Source organism: Microcebus murinus, chromosome 6 (assembly GCF_040939455.1).
Source record: "Microcebus murinus isolate Inina chromosome 6, M.murinus_Inina_mat1.0, whole genome shotgun sequence".
NCBI lineage: Eukaryota > Metazoa > Chordata > Mammalia > Primates > Cheirogaleidae > Microcebus > Microcebus murinus.
In genome coordinates this window covers 63046875-63065199 of record NC_134109.1, presented here as the reverse complement: position 1 = coordinate 63065199, position 18325 = coordinate 63046875, and the positions used below count along the sequence as shown (strand labels likewise).

The 18325-nt window shown below is 38.7% G+C and overlaps 2 protein-coding genes across 5 annotated transcripts in view; one reads left to right on the top strand and one right to left on the bottom strand.

Moving 5' to 3' along the window:
* The first annotated feature begins 799 nt into the window (after window positions 1–799).
* Window positions 800–17512, top strand: COCH (cochlin). Its single transcript, XM_012773468.3, has 12 exons — window positions 800–865; window positions 1231–1287; window positions 1377–1424; window positions 3706–3862; window positions 4654–4787; window positions 5287–5349; window positions 6048–6092; window positions 6180–6327; window positions 9315–9418; window positions 10115–10341; window positions 10513–11029; window positions 13270–17512. The coding sequence occupies exons 2-12, from the start codon at window positions 1254–1256 to the stop codon at window positions 13443–13445; spliced, it is 1653 nt and encodes a 550-aa protein (XP_012628922.1). The 5' UTR covers window positions 800–865; window positions 1231–1253; the 3' UTR covers window positions 13446–17512.
* The window catches only part of STRN3 (striatin 3), a 108762-nt gene continuing 106938 nt past the window's right edge, over window positions 16502–18325 (bottom strand). For all 4 annotated transcript variants that reach the window (XM_012773456.2, XM_012773457.2, XM_012773461.2 and 1 more), the window contains 2 exons: window positions 18228–18314; window positions 16502–18146 (listed from right to left, as the gene is read on the bottom strand). In XM_012773456.2, the coding sequence (XP_012628910.1) occupies window positions 17977–18146; window positions 18228–18314 (257 nt within the window). In that variant the 3' untranslated portion in view covers window positions 16502–17976. The remainder of the gene's footprint in view (window positions 18147–18227; window positions 18315–18325) is intronic.

Sequence of the window (18325 nt, the reverse complement as noted above, 5' to 3'; positions counted from 1 at the left end):
GTTACCAAATCTGAGATTCTGTGCAGTCACCACAGACACCGGGTCTGGGAACTTGGAAAGGCAAATCAGGCATAGATTCTTCCTGATCTAAAACAGAAGCAAAGGCTAATGTAACCGCTGTCCGGGGGTCCGGGCCACCTCACGCGCGGGACGCCACGCACTACCGTAAACGGGGCCGGTTCGAAGTGGGACGACCGAATCCTGAAGGTCCGAGGAACCCGTCACCGACAGGGCTTCTAACTAATGCAGGGAGGGCATGCATTCGCCACACCGGGTTGGTGTGACTTTAGAAGCAGGAACTCTGTATCAGCGAGGGCACAGCGCAGAGGCGGGAAGTTCTGTTCTTGGCCGCGCGCACCGGGAGCCCTACCCGGCGAGGCCTCTAGGCGCGGGGTGGCCGCGCTCCCTCTGCCGCTCCGGTCCAGGCGAACCGGGCCGCCGTCGGGAACCGCGCGTGGGGACCGTCACCCCCGGCCGGGCCGGCGCGCCACACGTCGGGCAGCGTGCCCTCCCGGAGCGCGGTGCGGCCCGCCCGTGGGCTCGGGTCTCAGGGGCGCGCCCCCCGCCGCCCTCCCGCGCTGGTTCAGACGCCGCACCCCGCGGGGTCCCCGGGCTCCGTCTGGGACCTTCGCTCCACCCCTGGGGACCGACGCAGCGTCCAGGTGACCCAGCCCCGCGCCGGCCTCACCCCCAGGCGGGGACGGGGTGAGGGCGGAGCTGCGCGGCCGCCGCCCGGCCCCGGGGGACCGGCCCCAGCCCCCTCCCGCGTGCCCCCCGCGCAGTGCTCATGCGCGCGCCCGGCCTTTATAGCGGCCGCGGGCGCCGCGCTTGCCGCACTCGGCGCAGCCGGGCGGATCCCACGCAGGTGCGGGACCTCGCGCGGCGGGCGCGGGCTCGCGGGCGCCCTGGCGCCTGTCGGGCCGGGCTCTCCTTTGTCGCTCCCAGCCTATCCGTCCGTCTTCATGTTGGCGACCTCCCTCTCCCCCGTCCGGGCTTGCACTCGATTCTGGGTTTGACTCGCTTCGCAGCCGAAGCGCCGCCTCCAGATCTAGCGGGGTGCTGGCCCCGGAGCCGCAGCTCCTCGGTGTCCTCCGCCCCTCGGTCGCCCCTGGCTTTCCCAGGGGTGCGGGAGCTCTGAGGAGGAGGAAGAGGTGGGGGGTCTCTGTGTGGTGAGGACGTGGGGGCCTCTCCCTCCCCGCAAGCCTCTCTCGCGTTCTCCCTCCCTCCCAGGTCTGAGCAGCCCCTCGGCCACCATGTCTGCAGCCTGGATCCCGGTTCTCTGCCTCGGTGGGTACGCGCCCCCCGCTGCGCCCCGGCCCCTCGCGCCCAGTCGGGCGGAGGCTGCAGCCAGCCTTCGCGCTTTCCTCTCTCCGCAGGTGTCTGTCTGCTGCTGCTGCTGGAGCCCGCGGGCAGCGAGGGAGCCGGTGAGTTGAGGGCTTCAGCGTCGGTCCAGGTGACAGTAGGGGCTGAGGACCAGCAGGTAGCAGTGAGATTCAGATCGGCCCCTGGCTCTTGGCCCGAGGGCCAGAGACACAGGGCGCTGAAGCTACAGCCGCTGCCTAGCGGTCTGCTCGGGTTTACCTGTTTCTCCTACGGGAGGGGTCTCTGGGGTCCGACGGGGGCGTTCTTCTCAAGGGCTGGAGAAGAAAGCCTCCTCCCATGCCCACCCACACCCCCCGCGGAGCTCCTAAGCAAGCCAAGCGCCGCAGCGGGAGGTCGAGGCAGGAATATTTCTTGAGCCCCACCGATGAGCACGCAAGTTCCCGGGTGGTCCGACTTCACACTGTTAGCGAAGAGTGAAGGAGGCTGATGTCGTTGTCCAACTTTGACCCGCTAGCTGTGTTTCCAGGTGTAACCCCTATAAAATGCAGTGTTTAAGGTCCAAATTTGTATGCGAGAAAGTCTACAAAGTTTGTTCCACAAGTAAAGGTCCGGGTATAGGTGTATTTTCTACAATGTAAAAGACAAGCTCTTTTCTAAAATCGACTTTTGTTTTCCTTGAAAGTAGACATGAGGGTAAGTATTGCACCCGGCTGTATTTCTCACCCTCACTCCCAATAACATCAATGTTAGCAACTAAAAAGGTGGTCACTGCACCGAATACCAGTGCCACCCCCTACCTGAGCCCAAAATGGGAAGGATTAAGGCTGTTTGATAATAGGTGTGAGGCAACTGTTTTTTTTTTTTTTTTTTTTTTTTGAGACAAGAGTCTCACTTTGTTGCACAGGCTAGAGTGAGTGCCATGGCGTCAGCCTAGCTCACAGCAACCTCAAACTCCTGGGCTCAAGCGATCCTACTGCCTCAGCCTCCCAAGTAGCTGGGACTACAGGCATTCGCCACCATGCCCGGCTAATTTTTTTTTTTTATATATATTAGTTGGCCAATTAGTTTCTTTCTATTTATAGTAGAGACGGGGTCTCGCTCTTGCTCAGGCTGGTTTCGAACTCCCGACCTCGAGCAATCCACCCGCCTCAGCCTCCCAGAGAGCTAGGATTACAGGCGTGAGCCACTGCGCCCGGCTGAGGCAACTGTTTTTGATAGGGATTTTTAACTTCTTCAGCTCTCTGGAGTGTTTCAAAGCTAAGAAATGGGCATTGTGCCTGGCATCCTTCCTTCCCTTCCATGGAATATTCAGTCCCAGGTACAGCTCAACACAGAGGGCACATAAGAGGATCCTGTTGGAGGCAGGCAGTATGACCAAATGGTATTCTTCTGCCTTGGATAAAAGATTTTTTCATTGACGTATGTTTCAGAAAGGTTTGGATAACCACAATTTCCCATGTTTGGAAAATAGTATTTGGTAATGTTAATCCCAATTTCATATCCACGGTAAATTGACAAATTAACATGTTGTATTATGTTATCTTGTTATGTTGCCAAAGGTTTGTCTCTTCCTAGCATCTTTTGTAGTAGGAACTTTATTAGTTAGTGTGACAGTGTAAAACTTGAATGTTAACAGTGCTTTCTAAAAATGCATTCACTGCCTGATATATCTCTTTGGACAGATCTGGAGCAGAAATAATCAGGTTCAATTATGATAAAAATGCTCTATTCTGAAGGGACTAACTTCCCTTTTTCCTGTCATTCGGGAGTTGTAGAATGTTCCTGGGGCAAATTAAACCCATGGCTTTAATTTCCTCATCTATAAAATGAATGATTGAGCTAAATCACATTCTGTGAATCTAAGCATTTTTTTACTGGTTAGCTTAACATGTGATTTTACATACAGCTCTGTGTTTGTAGGATAACTAGGATAAACGGTCTTATGAAGACAGGATGGCTTAGATTTGTTCATGTGTCTATGAAAATGTTCCACAAAGACTCAATCCAGATTTACTGTCTTCACTTCAAGCAACTATCAGTGCACTGCCATTAGAGTTGCAATTTTTATTAGAAAGAATAAACATTCAGTGACTAATGTTATTTTCTAGTTCTGATATATTTTAAATTATTTATTTCCAAACTGATTAAGAACTGAGAAAATTCTCATATGAGACTCTTATAGTGGTTGGGGACTAGATTAAATTGGAAAAACAATTTGTGGCTTGCCAACATCTGGAATGGCATGGAATGGATAAGTCAGTATTCTTAACTAGAAGTGTATAAATTAGGAAAGTAAAACTTAAATCTCATACTCTGGTTTCCCTGCCACTACACCCCAGGAAATCCTGAGAATGCTTATTACATTCCATCCTTTCTCTTCAGTTCCTATTGCTATCACGTGCTCTACCAGAGGCTTGGACATCAGGAAAGAGAAAGTAGATGTCCTCTGCCCAGGGGGCTGCCCTCTTGAGGAATTCTCCGTGTTTGGGAACATAGTGTATGCTTCTGTGTCAAGTATCTGTGGGGCTGCTGTGCACAGGTAAGCCTGAACATGCCAGGGGGGGACAGAAATGCAGGCATGATTGTTTCTTTTCCTGCTTTTGCCATTTAGACCCTCTTCCTCTTCACATTTTTTTCTTCTGGTGCTAATTTTGACCATAGAAGATGGATACATTTTAAAGGTTTTCCTGGATATCCATGAAACACCAAGTACATGAGGGAAACTTTCTGACAGAAGACACACTGCATTACTTCTCGATGACTAGATTCTTATGGTTCTAAAATATTCCCAATCATGTCAGATATTAGTGAGTTTTTACTAGGTGTCAGCCATTGTTTTAACTTCCACCACAACTGTACAAGGTAGGTACAATCTTAGTCCACTTTACAGATGAAGAAACTGAATTTAGAGAGTTGTCAGGTGTCTTAGGTCCTAGGTCACTATTGTTGGCAAATGCCATGCTATTCTGCAGTAAAATGGCCACTATTATACTTTTTTAAAAAATGTAGTCCAAAGGCATTTAAAGTGAGTATCTTAGGAAAATTGTTTCGTGCTCTTTTATTCTGAATCTCTGGGCTGTAGGGGACAGGATACTACAAGTGTGTTCTTATTAACACTTAAGAAGTTTGACAGCACAAAACCATTTCCCCAGGCAGATTTTGTTCCTGTGTAAGTAAGTTTTTAAAAGGCTAGTAGCATCCTTAGATGACTCCCCTGCTGAACTATGTTCTTGATTAATCAAAGCAATGGATGCAACATGGCACTGTAAGTCAGTTGGGGGCCCTGAAAAAAATGTGGATGGTATCTCAGCTGTTATTCTTGTGTTGCAGGGGCGTAATCAGCAACTCGGGGGGACCTGTGCGAGTCTATAGCCTACCAGGTCGAGAAAACTATTCCTCAGTAGATGCCAATGGCATCCAGTCTCAAACGCTTTCTAGATGGTCTGCTTCTTTCACAGTGACTAGTAGGTACAATTACATTGTTCTCACTTTTGTGTAAATATTGCCTCTCCTTATTAAAAACGTATTTTCCTTTTTTAGTCCACTCTCTTTAACTCTGATGGAAAAACCTGTGATCAAGACTGAGGAGGTCAACTATGGGGTAGACTGAGTTACCCACTCAAGCGAAATTTGGGTGAATGAGAGAAAGACAATCTTACTGTTAGATGATGGCAATAGATGATGACAATAGAAACTTGGAAGTGTCTGTAGTCAGAATGCTCAGACACTTATCCCTTAGTAACACTAAACTGAAAAACTAATGAATTCACTTTTGGTGATCCTTTTAAAATAGAATAGGTAAGCATTTTGGTTCTCTGAAACTAGCGTGCAGCATGATGTTTTTACTTGTAATCACCATTGCCCTATTATATATACCATCCTATAGAGCCCTACATTTGATTCATAGTGCTTTGATAGTGAAGGAGGAAGAAGAAAAAGATAAATATCCCTTTATCTTAACAGAAGGCAAAAGTGGTACCCAGGAAGCCACAGGACTAGCGGTGTCCACAGCACGTCCACCAACAGGTATGAAATACGGAACCTACCTCCTAGTTGCCTGGCACAGTATTTGGAAGTTATAAATGTGTTGTTAGTAGAAGCTTTCCTTTAAAAATTTATAGTAAAGAGAGACAAAGCATATGTTTTAAGTTTACTGCTATATTACATATGGAAACATTTAATTTTATACTTCACCTTATCCTAATATTTTCAGTTATGAACTCCGCCACCAATTGTTCTCTTGAAGTCCTACCATTTCTCCCTGATTTGATAGGCAGTGCCTAGGAACTGAGCAAAGTAAAAGTATCAGGAATTTCTCCCTCTTTTATTTGCTTCATTAAATTCCCTTAATCACTGCCCTGTCATATGAATAAAAGGAATTAGCGTATGCAAGAAATAGCCAGGGATCCCCTTTGCTAGGACTGGGGCAGTTTTAAAGTCAAAGAAATTAAGACTGTTAAGATTTAACTCTGAGTTCCTGCACCAGCTGTGGGTTTGAGATATCAAAGTCCTGGATTTGAGGCATATCAAATATGTAGACCTACTATAGTCCTGATTTATTTGTTGGGTCATTGCTTCCCCAGTCCATAAAATCATGAGAAATTAATTTTTTAAAAAAGATCTTTTTAAGAATGACACTCCTTATCATAAGCTTTTCCCCATGTGGGCTTCTTGCTATGAAACTGTCTACCTTTTGCTAATGGCAATTGCTTGCTTTATTTTAGGTAAACGACTAAAGAAGACACCTGAGAAGAAAACTGGCAATAAAGGTAAGAATCAAGATATCTGTTTGGGAAAATTGCATTTTCCCTCCCTCCTCATGAGATTAACAGAAGGACTTGTTTGGCTATTCACAGACTGTAAAGCAGACATCGCATTTCTGATTGATGGAAGTTTTAATATTGGGCAGCGCCGATTTAATTTACAGAAGAATTTTGTTGGAAAAGTGGCTCTAATGTTGGGAATTGGAACAGAAGGACCACACGTGGGCCTTGTTCAAGCCAGGTACCAACCTTGTTAAAATGGGAGGAGATTTTTTTTATGTATTTATTTTTTAAATTGACACATTATAATTATACATTATATGTACACATTACAATTGTTTATTTTTTAACTGATGTGATAACTGCATGTGTACACATTACAGTTGTACGTGTAATGGGGTATATAGTGATGCTTTGATACACAGAATGTCCAGTGGTCCAACCAGGGTAATTAGCATATCCATCACCTCAAACATTTATCATTTTTCGTGTTGGAAACATTCAGAATCAAATGGGAGATTTGAATGATATCTTGAATTTTAACAAATTATTAATCCTTGTAGTAGGTACATTAGTTTCAGTTCAATTTAAGCATGTTGAATTGTGGACAAACTGGATTGCCAAACTGTAAGTTCAGGATTTAAGACTGCCTTGGCAGATTGAGTTGGTCTGAGTGCTGCCTTTTTGGAATAAAGGGATGTAGAGAATTGTGTGCTATCTATATGAGGACCAGAAGATAGGCTGAAGAGTCCTGTTGCTCACACAAATCACCCCTGCATATCTATTCTGCTCAATTCCCAATTTCTCTTCTCTTTCTATTCTCCCTCCCTATTGTGTCATTCTCTTTAGCTCTTTCTGTATTCACTTGGTTGGAGAACTGAAGCTTGACCTTTTTATTTTATTCATTTAAAAATAATATTTATTAATGGCTTTTAGAATTATAATATGCTCATTATAGAAAGTTTGAAAATATATAAAGCACAAAAAAGCAAATTTCCCAAATTGTGTGCCCTAGAGTTAATCACTGTTTTATTTCCTTTCAGTATTTTAAGAAAATATTTGACTATGTATTTTTTTTAAAAGCTCAGACTATAAAAATGTCTTACATCCTGTTTTTTCATCATTTAGTATTTTGAGTATTTTCTCATATCAGAAATATTCACCAAAAATGTTTCATAATATTCTTTTGCATGTTTAACCATTATTCTATTATTTTTTCACCATTTCACATTATACTGTGATAAACATCCTATATCATCTTTGTGCCCATCTCTGATTATTTGATTAGGCTAGATTCCTAGAAGTGAAGTTCTGACATTGTTAAGGCTTCTGATATAAATAGTGAAATTGTTTTCTAGAAAGTTGAAGCAGTTTAAACTATAATACTATCAGCAGTATATGAGGGTGTCACCAATACTATTACAAAGATTTGTTTATATTTCATTTCTTCTTAAGTTATTTTTTCAGAATTGGCTCTGCTCTTAGGTAGAATTTTTTGGCATGGGATGAAAATTTAACTTTGATTTTTCCACAACTTAACCATTTGTCCCTCATTTAAAAAATGGATTACTTATTCCACTGATTTGCAGTATTGCTTTTATAAACAAGTTTGGGCAAGTCTGTTTCTTTGATCCATATGCTAATTCTTGTATCTTTTCTACACTGCTTTGATTATTATAGCTTTATCTTACATTTTAACATCTCATGAGGCAAATTCCCCTACAGTACTTTTCATCACATGCTTTTTTTTGGAAGGCAGCTATGCTCACCACTATACCGCCAACGCTACTTTTTTTTGGCTAATTTGACTCAATTCTTTTTCAAGATAAAAACTGGTTCATAGTTTTTCGGTTTTGGAAAGAACACTGGAATCAACTATGTCAAGGGTTCATATTTAAGTAGAAGAATAGACTGTATTATTAAGAATGCAAAAATAAGACTTATTTCATAAGTCATAATTCGGATAGTTGAAAAATGACCATAACAGTGAAAAGGTTAACAACCCATAAAATCTGATTTTTGTGACCCAACATTCATTCTATCAGGTATGTAGAAATAAAATCAGTGTTATACTTGTCCCTCAAAAAATCTTGATTTATAAAATGGCTACTGATAAATGCCAAGATTTTAAATTTTTACACTTATGAAATACTGACTTATCTAAAGACTAAACACAACAAATTGTGCCTTGTTTATCCTCAACATGGTCTCTAATAACACTGAGCGGTTATAAAAGGGAGCTGAAATTCTTTTAATAGTAAATATGGAACATAAAATCTCAAGAGTGTTATACATAATTTTAAGATTAGCAAATGTAATTATCATTTATAAGAAAAATTGAATATTGTAATATTCACTTTCTTATAACTTTTTCTATTTTTAAAATGTTAGCCTTAGTGTCATTGAAATTCTCTCCTCCAACTAGAGAAACCTCGGTAGATAGACTCCCACTGTTTAGAGCTTCAGGGGTTCCCCATTAAAGCAGACCTAGTCTTACCCACAGCTGCCTTCTATTAATACTTTAGTTTAGCTACCTGTGCCCAACTCTGCAGATTTCCATTAGACTCAGGGGCCTGAGCCAAGCAGTCACACAAGATGAATTCAAAATGCAGATATGTTTTGTTGGGCAAATTACCTAAATGCTCTGAGCCTGTTTCTTCATTTACATAATTGGGATAATTTCTACCTCAAAGAGCAATGATGAAATAAGATTATACATATGATATATTTTGGGTGTATTACCCAGAATGTAATAAATTGTTAAATTTCTGAAATATCCCAAATAATTCAAGTAAGGATACAATGCCTTAGCTGAATACATACTGTGGGATTAATAAAGAAACTTGGGTGTTGTCTGATTTCAAAACTTTTTTTTTATAGAGGTAGGATCTCGCTCTGTTGCTCAGATTGGAGTGCAGTGGCATAATCATAGCTCACTGTAACTTTGAACTCCTGGACTCAAGCGATCCTCTCACCTCAGCTTCCTAAGTAGCTAGAGCTACAGGTGTATGTACCACGCCTGGCTAGGTTTTTAATTTTTTTTGTAGAGATGGAGTCTTGCTTTGTTGCCCAAGCTGATCTTGAACTCCTGGCCTTGGCTTCCTAAAGCACTGGGATTAGAGGTGTGAGCCACCACACCTTAAAACTGTATTTTTAAGACATGTAACATTGCTTGTTTGTCTTTTCATTTCTCCTTGGATAACATTTTTTGTTTGTTTTTCCACTTAGCGAACATCCCAAAATAGAATTTTATTTGAAAAACTTTACATCAGCCAAAGATGTCTTGTTTGCCATAAAGGAAGTAGGTTTCAGAGGGGGTAATTCCAATACAGGTAAGTAGACTTTGACATCTGGGATGTAATGTATGAGAGGGTGTCAGTGATCAGATATGTAAAACAGTATTATGCTATTTTATATAAGCAGATATGAAATTCCTCCTCCTGGCACTAAAGTCTTGGCTAGGTCTGCATTTGAGCATCTCAGAAATATTCAGTTTATAACGGACAATGTATCAAAGAGTTGGTATTTCTTTTTTTTAAAAACTTAAAGCAATGTGGATTTATAATCTTTATGCATTGTATTGGCCAGATATCACTTTAGAAAAGTACCTGTTTATAAATACTAAAAAGGGCAGATCAACAGACTTACCTAATGAATGCAGATGTGGCAGAAAGAATTAAGAGTAGCACTATTGTTAACCCTGAGAAATTTCTTATTCTGAGTCTTTAGGGTACTAATCAATCACCAAGGGGCCAGATAGAGAGAGCATTCACAGGAGTAGGAGTCAGTTTTGTGCTTCTGACTGGTGATGTGCAGTAAGGAAATGTGAGGCTTCTGGGAGGTGAAGGGGGAAGAAAAGTGGGTTGTGAAGACAAAAACTCGGCTTGATAGGTAATTAAACTTTCCCATCTGATGCATCTATTATAGAACTGAGTTCTATGTAATTCTTAAATTTAGTGGCATCAAGTTGCTACAGGGAAATAGAAATGTCATTTGAACAGTGGTAAATGTTGCTCATTTGCTTCTAGGAAAAGCTTTGAAGCATACTGCTCAGAAATTCTTCACATCAGATGCTGGAGTGAGAAAGGGGATCCCCAAGGTGGTGGTGGTATTCATTGATGGCTGGCCTTCTGATGACATCGAGGAAGCAGGCATTGTGGCCAGAGAGTTTGGTGTCAATGTATTTATAGTTTCTGTGGCCAAACCTATCCCTGAAGAACTGGGAATGGTTCAGGATGTTGCATTTGTTGATAAGGTAAGGTAGTGAGGGATATTTTCTGTTACAGTGATAGTGATTCGATTTTGGACCTATAAGCATTGTGCTGAATAGCCCGTGTCTGGATTGACTTTTGAATGTTCGAGATTTGTTAATTTTTAAGAAACAGCTTTTGATCCATTTGGATGTCATTTATATCTCCCCCATTAGGCTGTCTGTCGGAGTAATGGCTTCTTCTCTTACCACATGCCCAACTGGTTTGGCACCACAAAATATGTAAAGCCTCTGGTACAGAAGCTCTGCTCTCATGAGCAAATGATGTGCAGCAAGACCTGTTATAACTCAGTGAACATTGCCTTTCTGATTGATGGCTCCAGCAGTGTTGGTGATAGTAATTTCCGCCTCATGCTTGAATTTGTTTCCAACATAGCCAAGACTTTTGAAATCTCAGACATTGGTGCCAAGATAGCTGCTGTTCAGTTTACTTACGATCAGCGCACAGAATTCAGTTTCACCGACTACAACACCAAAGAGAACGTCCTAGCTGTTATCAGAAACATCCGCTATATGAGTGGTGGAACAGCTACTGGTGATGCCATTTCCTTTACTGTTAGAAATGTGTTTGGCCCCGTGAGGGAGAGCCCCAACAAGAACTTCCTAGTCATTGTCACAGATGGGCAGTCCTATGATGACGTCCGAGGCCCTGCTGCTGCTGCACATGATGCAGGTAAGGTCCTTTGTATAGGGAGGGAACTGAGGAGGGATTCAGTGAATTTTAGGAATAAAAACTTAAGCATTTGTTGAACAAACATCTGCAGTGTGGCAGTCGTTCTGAAAGCTTTATTCACTATTAACTGACTTAATTGGCAAAGCAGCCCTACTAATCTCATTCTACAGGTAAGAAAACAAACTTCCCCAAAATGACACAGCCAGTAAGTGGTAAGGCCAGGATCCAAACCCAGGCCCTCTAGCGCCAGAGTCACAAACTGCCACGAGAACATCACGTGGCAAGGAAATGTCACAGGTGCTCACATTTGGCTTAAACTCAGAATATATTCTGAAATAATAAGTTTATCGTAACCTACCATGAATCTACCACTCAATAATTTATCCTAACTTTTTAGTGAAGTTTTAGCCTGGCATGAGTTTCCTAAGGTCTTCAGTAAGACTTTAATCCCATCTAAACTTCTTAAGTATTCTTGAGATAAAGAAAACACTCTAGTGTTATAAAAGGGTATAAGAAGGGTTCCTTTCTTCTTCACCCCAACCTTAATATTACTTTTGGCAAAGGCCTACCCTCTGAAGACATTAGCATAATGTGTTACTAAGATCAAATAGGCCAGCAAAAAGCTGAGGTTCCACTTTTTCAGGACATAACTGAATGACTTAGTAGGGGAATCAACAATCTTGCTTTTTTGTATACTCTTCACCTCCTTTTCCCTACTCAATTCCTAATGACTTAACCTTTTTCCTTCCTATACATCACTTCTGCTAATGTACTTTTATAGATATTGATGAAATACTGTTTTTATTAAATAGGACAGAACTGATAAATGCAATTTAAGCTCCAATTTAGTATCTTATAAAAAGTATTCTTTATATATCAGTAACTAACCTGTGGTTAAGACCCGTTTGCTGTCATGCTTCTTAATACTTAGCTTACTGAACTAATTTATGGTTAACAGGAGTGTATTCAGGCTACAGTAAATTAAACTTTAGGAGGTTATGCCACACTTAAAGTCTCATGAAAATGATTCCTAGGTGATAGGGAAAGTTGCAAAAGAAAGCAGAGTAGACTTTTGATCATAATTGTTTTGTTTTTATATTGTAATTATATACTGGGCCTGAGCTAAATAATCTGAACTGGAATGGAGAACTTAAAAGTAGTGAGGAAACTGAGAAAAGGAAAAAATATTTTGACTTTTTTTTGCCAAAACTGGAGAGATTGGCTGGTGGTGATAAATTATAAATTCTTTCAAGTGGCTTTTGCATCACCTAAACCTGCTTTGTATCTTAAGCTTGACAACTCTTAGCACTGTATACCACTAGAAGGGAGATGAAGCCTTAGATACACAGGGGAGCAGCTATATATGAATGCCAAAAATGTTATGGGAAATTTCACCCAGCAGAAGATAGTTGGTATTCTATACTAAGAATCTTCTAAACAAATACTTCTATAATTGGGATTGAGGTGAATTCCACTAATGTGCTATCACCTTAACTAAAATGTACACTTAAAGCCCTCTAGTAACTCAAGTGAATGCAGATGGAATGCCTCAATGAAACTCGAAGAAATTATTCCATCTTCATAGAAATCTCTTGCTGGCAGTTTTGTCACCAGATTTTTTGGGGAATTATAAACTAACAATTTCTGATTATTAAACAGTTAGCCAATATAACCACAAAAATCAAAATGGAAGAAACAAGTTATCATTCACATAGGACTAGTCACCATTTTCCAGACAATGCAACCTTACAAACTTTAACCTTTTACTTACCTCTTGTGCCATTCTTGTTTGTTTTAGTGTACTGGCTATGACTCTAGTGTTTACTGAAGTGATGACAGCAGGCAGTCCTTCCTTATGTCAGTCTCAGAGGAGAAATTTTCACCATGTATGTTTGCTGTAGGATTTTTTTTTTTTTTTTTTTAAGATACTCTATTAGGTTAAGAAAGTTGCCTTCTATTCCTAGCTTATTATGTTCTGGCATATTACCTTTATTTAAATATTTTTTATCATTAATCATGACTTATCTGTTTTATGTGGTAACATTGGTCAAAAACCAAAAGTTTTGCTAGCAAACTTTTTTGCCACTCTCATCACAATGACTGTAAAAACTTAACATTTCAGTATAGGCGATTTAAATTTTTAGAAATTACTGGGCAGTTTTCTCTGCAGCTATGTTAGACACAATTGCATATATACGCTGGACTTGGTTTTAATTTACTTTAAAATATTTCCATTGTAGGTATCACCATCTTCTCTGTTGGTGTGGCGTGGGCACCTCTGGATGACCTAAAAGATATGGCTTCCAAACCGAAGGAGTCACATGCTTTCTTCACAAGAGAATTCACAGGATTAGAACCAATTGTTTCCGATGTCATTAGAGGCATCTGTAGAGATTTCTTAGAATCCCAGCAATAATGGTGACATTTTGACAACTGAATGAAGTATAAGGAGATCTAATGTGTAAACTGTATTCTCATAATACTGAAATAGCATACTAGGATCAGATACAAAACTATTAAATATATCAACAGCTGTTTTAAGCAAATAAGCCTTTCTTTAAAGCTACTACATTCTGGTTACAGTATACTTTAATTGTTCAAAACACTCAGCTGAGGCTTCATAATCATGGCCCTTAGAAACTCAGGAAAGAGGAGATACCTTGGATTAAAATGAGTTCTAACATGCCTATTAAATGTATAGATATGCAAATTCCACAGCTCAATAAAATAATCTGATACTTAGATCAAAAGCAACATCTCTAATCATTCTGTACTGACTATACAATAAAAAGAGAAGCTAAATGGAAAACAGCTCTATTAACATAGTTCAATATATTTTGGCTGAAGTGGATGTTTTTTTAAAACCCCATCAACAATAGCTATTACTTCACATACTAAAAAGTATAGGTGATATTGGATCATGTATCAAGCTTATTTTGTAGTGTATTTTCATAACTTATGACTAAAAGTATGACACTGAACAAGATAACAGGATTGCCTGGTATTTTTCTATTTATATCCTTAATTTTATATGTGTATAGATATATCTGGCTTATACTCTAAAATCAGTCAAGTACTGAAAAAATGTTAAGCTGGCAAAGTTTTTACTTCTTATACTATAAACATTTAGTTTTAAAGAAAAAGGCATTTCAAATAACTGCAGGAAAAAATATTGTAGTTTGAATATTTAAACAATAAAATGGCTAGTGACTTACTGTAAACTGCCTTTTATTATTACAAGTGTCTCTCCCAAGGATATGGTAAAAATTTTATATTCACTAATTCATGTGGAAAGACCAATCTCAATTTTTTAAATCATACAGTAATACCAAGTATATATGTATTTTTCTTAAATTATGTATTAAATGCCTACTGTTCTGGGTATTATACAAAGCTACTACAAGGTTACACAGTATGAGTGTACTTTTGAGTACCTGCTGCAACAGAAATGTTTTACAATTAATATTTTTACTTAAACATGCTGTGAAGTTGGTTTCTAAGAAAGGGTAACATCAGAACTTAATATGACTTACATGATTCACCAAAGCCCCTCCCCACAGAGGTGCTCTATCATCCCATCTTGCCTGTCTTCTCTAAAGACAGGTCCCATCCCTCCCCTCATCCACCTCTGCGTCCCACCTCCCTTCAAACTTACACTGATCCTGTTTGAAACTGTTTACAACCAGTTGACCTGAAAAAGGTATTAATTAGTTGGAAAAATACTCTCCACTAAATCTTTTCAGTCTAACAATTTTATAGCCTGTGTAAAAGGAATAAAAGGACTATGTGTAGGAGAGGCAAGACTGGAAATGCCTTTGCTACTACATAAAAATTTGTTAAGATGGAGTTTAAGAGAACTCCCTTCTCCCCCCCTCCTTCATGAAAAGCTACAAATATGATTCAGCCACATAACAAGAATTTTAATTAAACACCAAAAATGGGTTTAACATGATCTTTCCCCAGTAAAGAGTACAAATTCTCAGGAGTACCACCCCTTGGAAAAGTAAGCTTCTAGTCACTAGGGCTATTAAGTTTTTTCTTTATACAGGACAAAGTTTTTGAGGCATCTGAGGTAAGCAGGGAAGAACAGCGAGAGAGCAGAAATCAAACCTTTAAGTTACTATCGATAATTTTTATAAGTAAACAATCAGGATAAGGAGTTAAGTGAGATAGAGTAAAAAGTATTTTAAAAAAGATATATTACCATCCAGTGTCAGCAGGCATGTCAAGATTTAAAAAATGCTAGCCCGTATATAACTCTTTAGTGCAACAAATGTGATTTTATTCTTCAGTGGATAACTTAAGTTACCTAGTTTGAAATAATGAGAAAATATGAATAAAAGGCAGAGTATGATTCAATATTGAGGAAAGAAGTCAACATATTACGGTCTGTATATAAAAATATGCTTAAAGCTTATGTATAAAGTACTATTTGTCAAATTAATCTACCTAATTTCCCATAAGTCACAAATGGAAACACACAAATAAAATGACATTCTTTTTGCATCCCTTTGGTCTCTTTCCAGATGATTATGGAGAAAATACAACCAAAGGAGACAAGAGAAAAATAAACATATATACTAATTCTGATTCAAGTCAGTTTTAATACATTCCAAAAGAGGTGAATGTTTATGCATTGCAATAATAACCATATTTCAGTTAAACAGTAATGTATTGGGTTAGAATAACTGTCAAAACACTACTAACTTTGGAAAAGCTTATTCTTAAATTATTTCAAAACGGAAAAGGAGAAAAGTACTCCTTTTAAATTTATTCGTTAGTTTGAATTTGTTCATACTAAATGTTCAGTTCAGAAAAACAAGAAGTTTTTTTTTTAAGTTCTGAAAAGTTTGTATTTCATCAACAATGATTAAAATTGCCACCTGGATTTTTATGGTCGATAACAAAATTTTTCAAATTTTTGGCAGGCATTCAAATAGAATTTTTCACAAAAGTTTTGTAGTGTTTCCTTCTCATTTCATTTGCAGTTCTCTGTAAAGCAAAAGAATAACCTTTTTGAAGAAAAGTTTTAAGATATTTATACTTATTATTTATGAGGAAAACTTTTAATTATTATTCAATGCAGTTTATTTCTTGGGTTTTTTTGTGGAAACAGGTATGGCTAGATAAGAAAAACACTGTCATTAAGTGGAATTTGGATTTAGTAAGTAAAAGGATATCTAAGAAAATTATTTTAAAACAGCATCTCTTTTTTTTTTTTTTTGGCTATTTTGAATTGCCTAACTTAATAGATTAAAAAAAAAAATCCCCAAATGGGGTGAATACTTAGAAAGGCATTCTTAATAGTGTTACTGTTCCAATCTTACTAGAATACCAATAAGCAGTACAAAGTTTAAACAGCATAGAAATGAAGGACTCACTGAGAAATCATCTCCATTTCCTAGTTTAATTGTGGAGAATAAAGTATTGCACTTTATTATTCAACACAAAATGATGTAGCCAACAGTAGCATACAGGTACACAATTTAATATTTATTATATGCATTTTATATACATTATTTTTCAACAGCTGTACGTTTGCTATGTGGTACAATCTTAAAAATTTGCTGATTCATAGTTTGTAAAACAAAAACCTTACAAAACTCATCAAAACTCGCAAACTGATCAGAAAAATTTTTTGGAAGACTAGAAAAAATACTTTATTGTCTTAATCATGCATTACACAAACAAAATCTTCAGTTACACCATAAAATTAAGCACATCTAAAAAAATAAAACAGGGATAACTAGTCCAACACAGCAGATTTCTGTATCCTGATTCAACTATTTTTGTATCCTATTTGTAATGCAAATAAAATTTTACTCCAAATATTTTAAACAAGTTAGTTTTGTTTGGAATCATGGTAAACCAAGATATGTATCTTGGGGGGAACCACCTTGGTTTGTAACTTAAACTATAAAATATTCCATTTTTAGTCTATTTTAGACTATTCAAAGAGTTCCAAAATAGATATACAGGTTCCTTTAGCACATTAATAAAAGGATATAAAGACCAACAAAAAGTGAAATAAATAATAGGCCATTAGCAAGATGGATAATCCTTGATAAATAAACTTGTAAATACAGTAAGATGTACAAAATATCACATAGTGATAGGATGTCAAGATTAGTTTTTTTTAAGAGTTCATTTGGAGTACTAAACCCCACTGTTTCATTTTAATACACTTAATAGTCCTTGGTTTATGAAGACATTTATGTGATGATGAAGGTTATTTAGCATCTTTATGAAAGGACTTAGCTGAGCTGTATTAGGCAAAAGGAGGAAAGAAAGAGGTTACAGGGCAGTGGGTCAGTGAGATCTCTGTGTTTTAGGGTTGTATAATGCAGAAAAACTTCAATACAATCTTGAGCACTGTTGTGACAGGCTAAATATATAAAAAGACTTATAAAAACTAGAATTTTATCCAAACATTTTGTGCAACTAATGCTAAAATATTTTAAGTTAAATTTTCTTTTTTTTTTTTTAAAGCAAAATAAGTTTAAAAGGGAATCTGTGTCATTCAACTGATAAACACAAGATCACTAAGAGATGAAAAAAAGCTACTCTTGGAGCTCACTTCCCCCAACAAGAGCACCACATTCCTAACCCTAAGGCAGCACACAGAGTCCAAAAAAAAAGTCTTCTTGTAAGATCAGACTCCACATTGGCTTAAAGACACCTAAAAAACAGACATACGCTCAGTTCATATCCAGTACAGGCCACAAATACTGGAGTCCTTTTTTTTTTGTCCCACAAAATACAGTAATTACAGTTAAATTAATGAGCCTGACATTAAGATGTGATTTCCACCAATTTATGCCTGCCCCAAATAGCCTTCACCAGGCAGATCACATGTAGTGTCATATCAGTAACCTTTTTGATGGCAGTGATGCAGACCCTCTTTCTGTCCAAGAAAACCTTTTGTTATGATGCAAGTTTTTGTTGATTCACACAAATACTTTGGCAAGGGCATCAGCTCCTGCACTGGCTATATAGGCTTTTGATGGATGGAAAGCAACATCATAAATTGATTCATCCAATTTCTTCCTATGAGCTGTTATTTCTTGCACACATGTCTTGCTGTCTAAATTCCACAATCTGATGGAACAATCATGGCCTGTAATACAAGAACAAAGCTTGTTACTGAGTTAACAATTCTTTTATAAAGCTTGTGGGAAGTACAGAAGTTCAGACTTACTTCCAGACATCAAATAAATTCCATTAGGATCTACTGCTAGACTTGTAACAGCATCCAAATGAGCTACCATAGAATGGATCATTTTACCTAAATAAAAC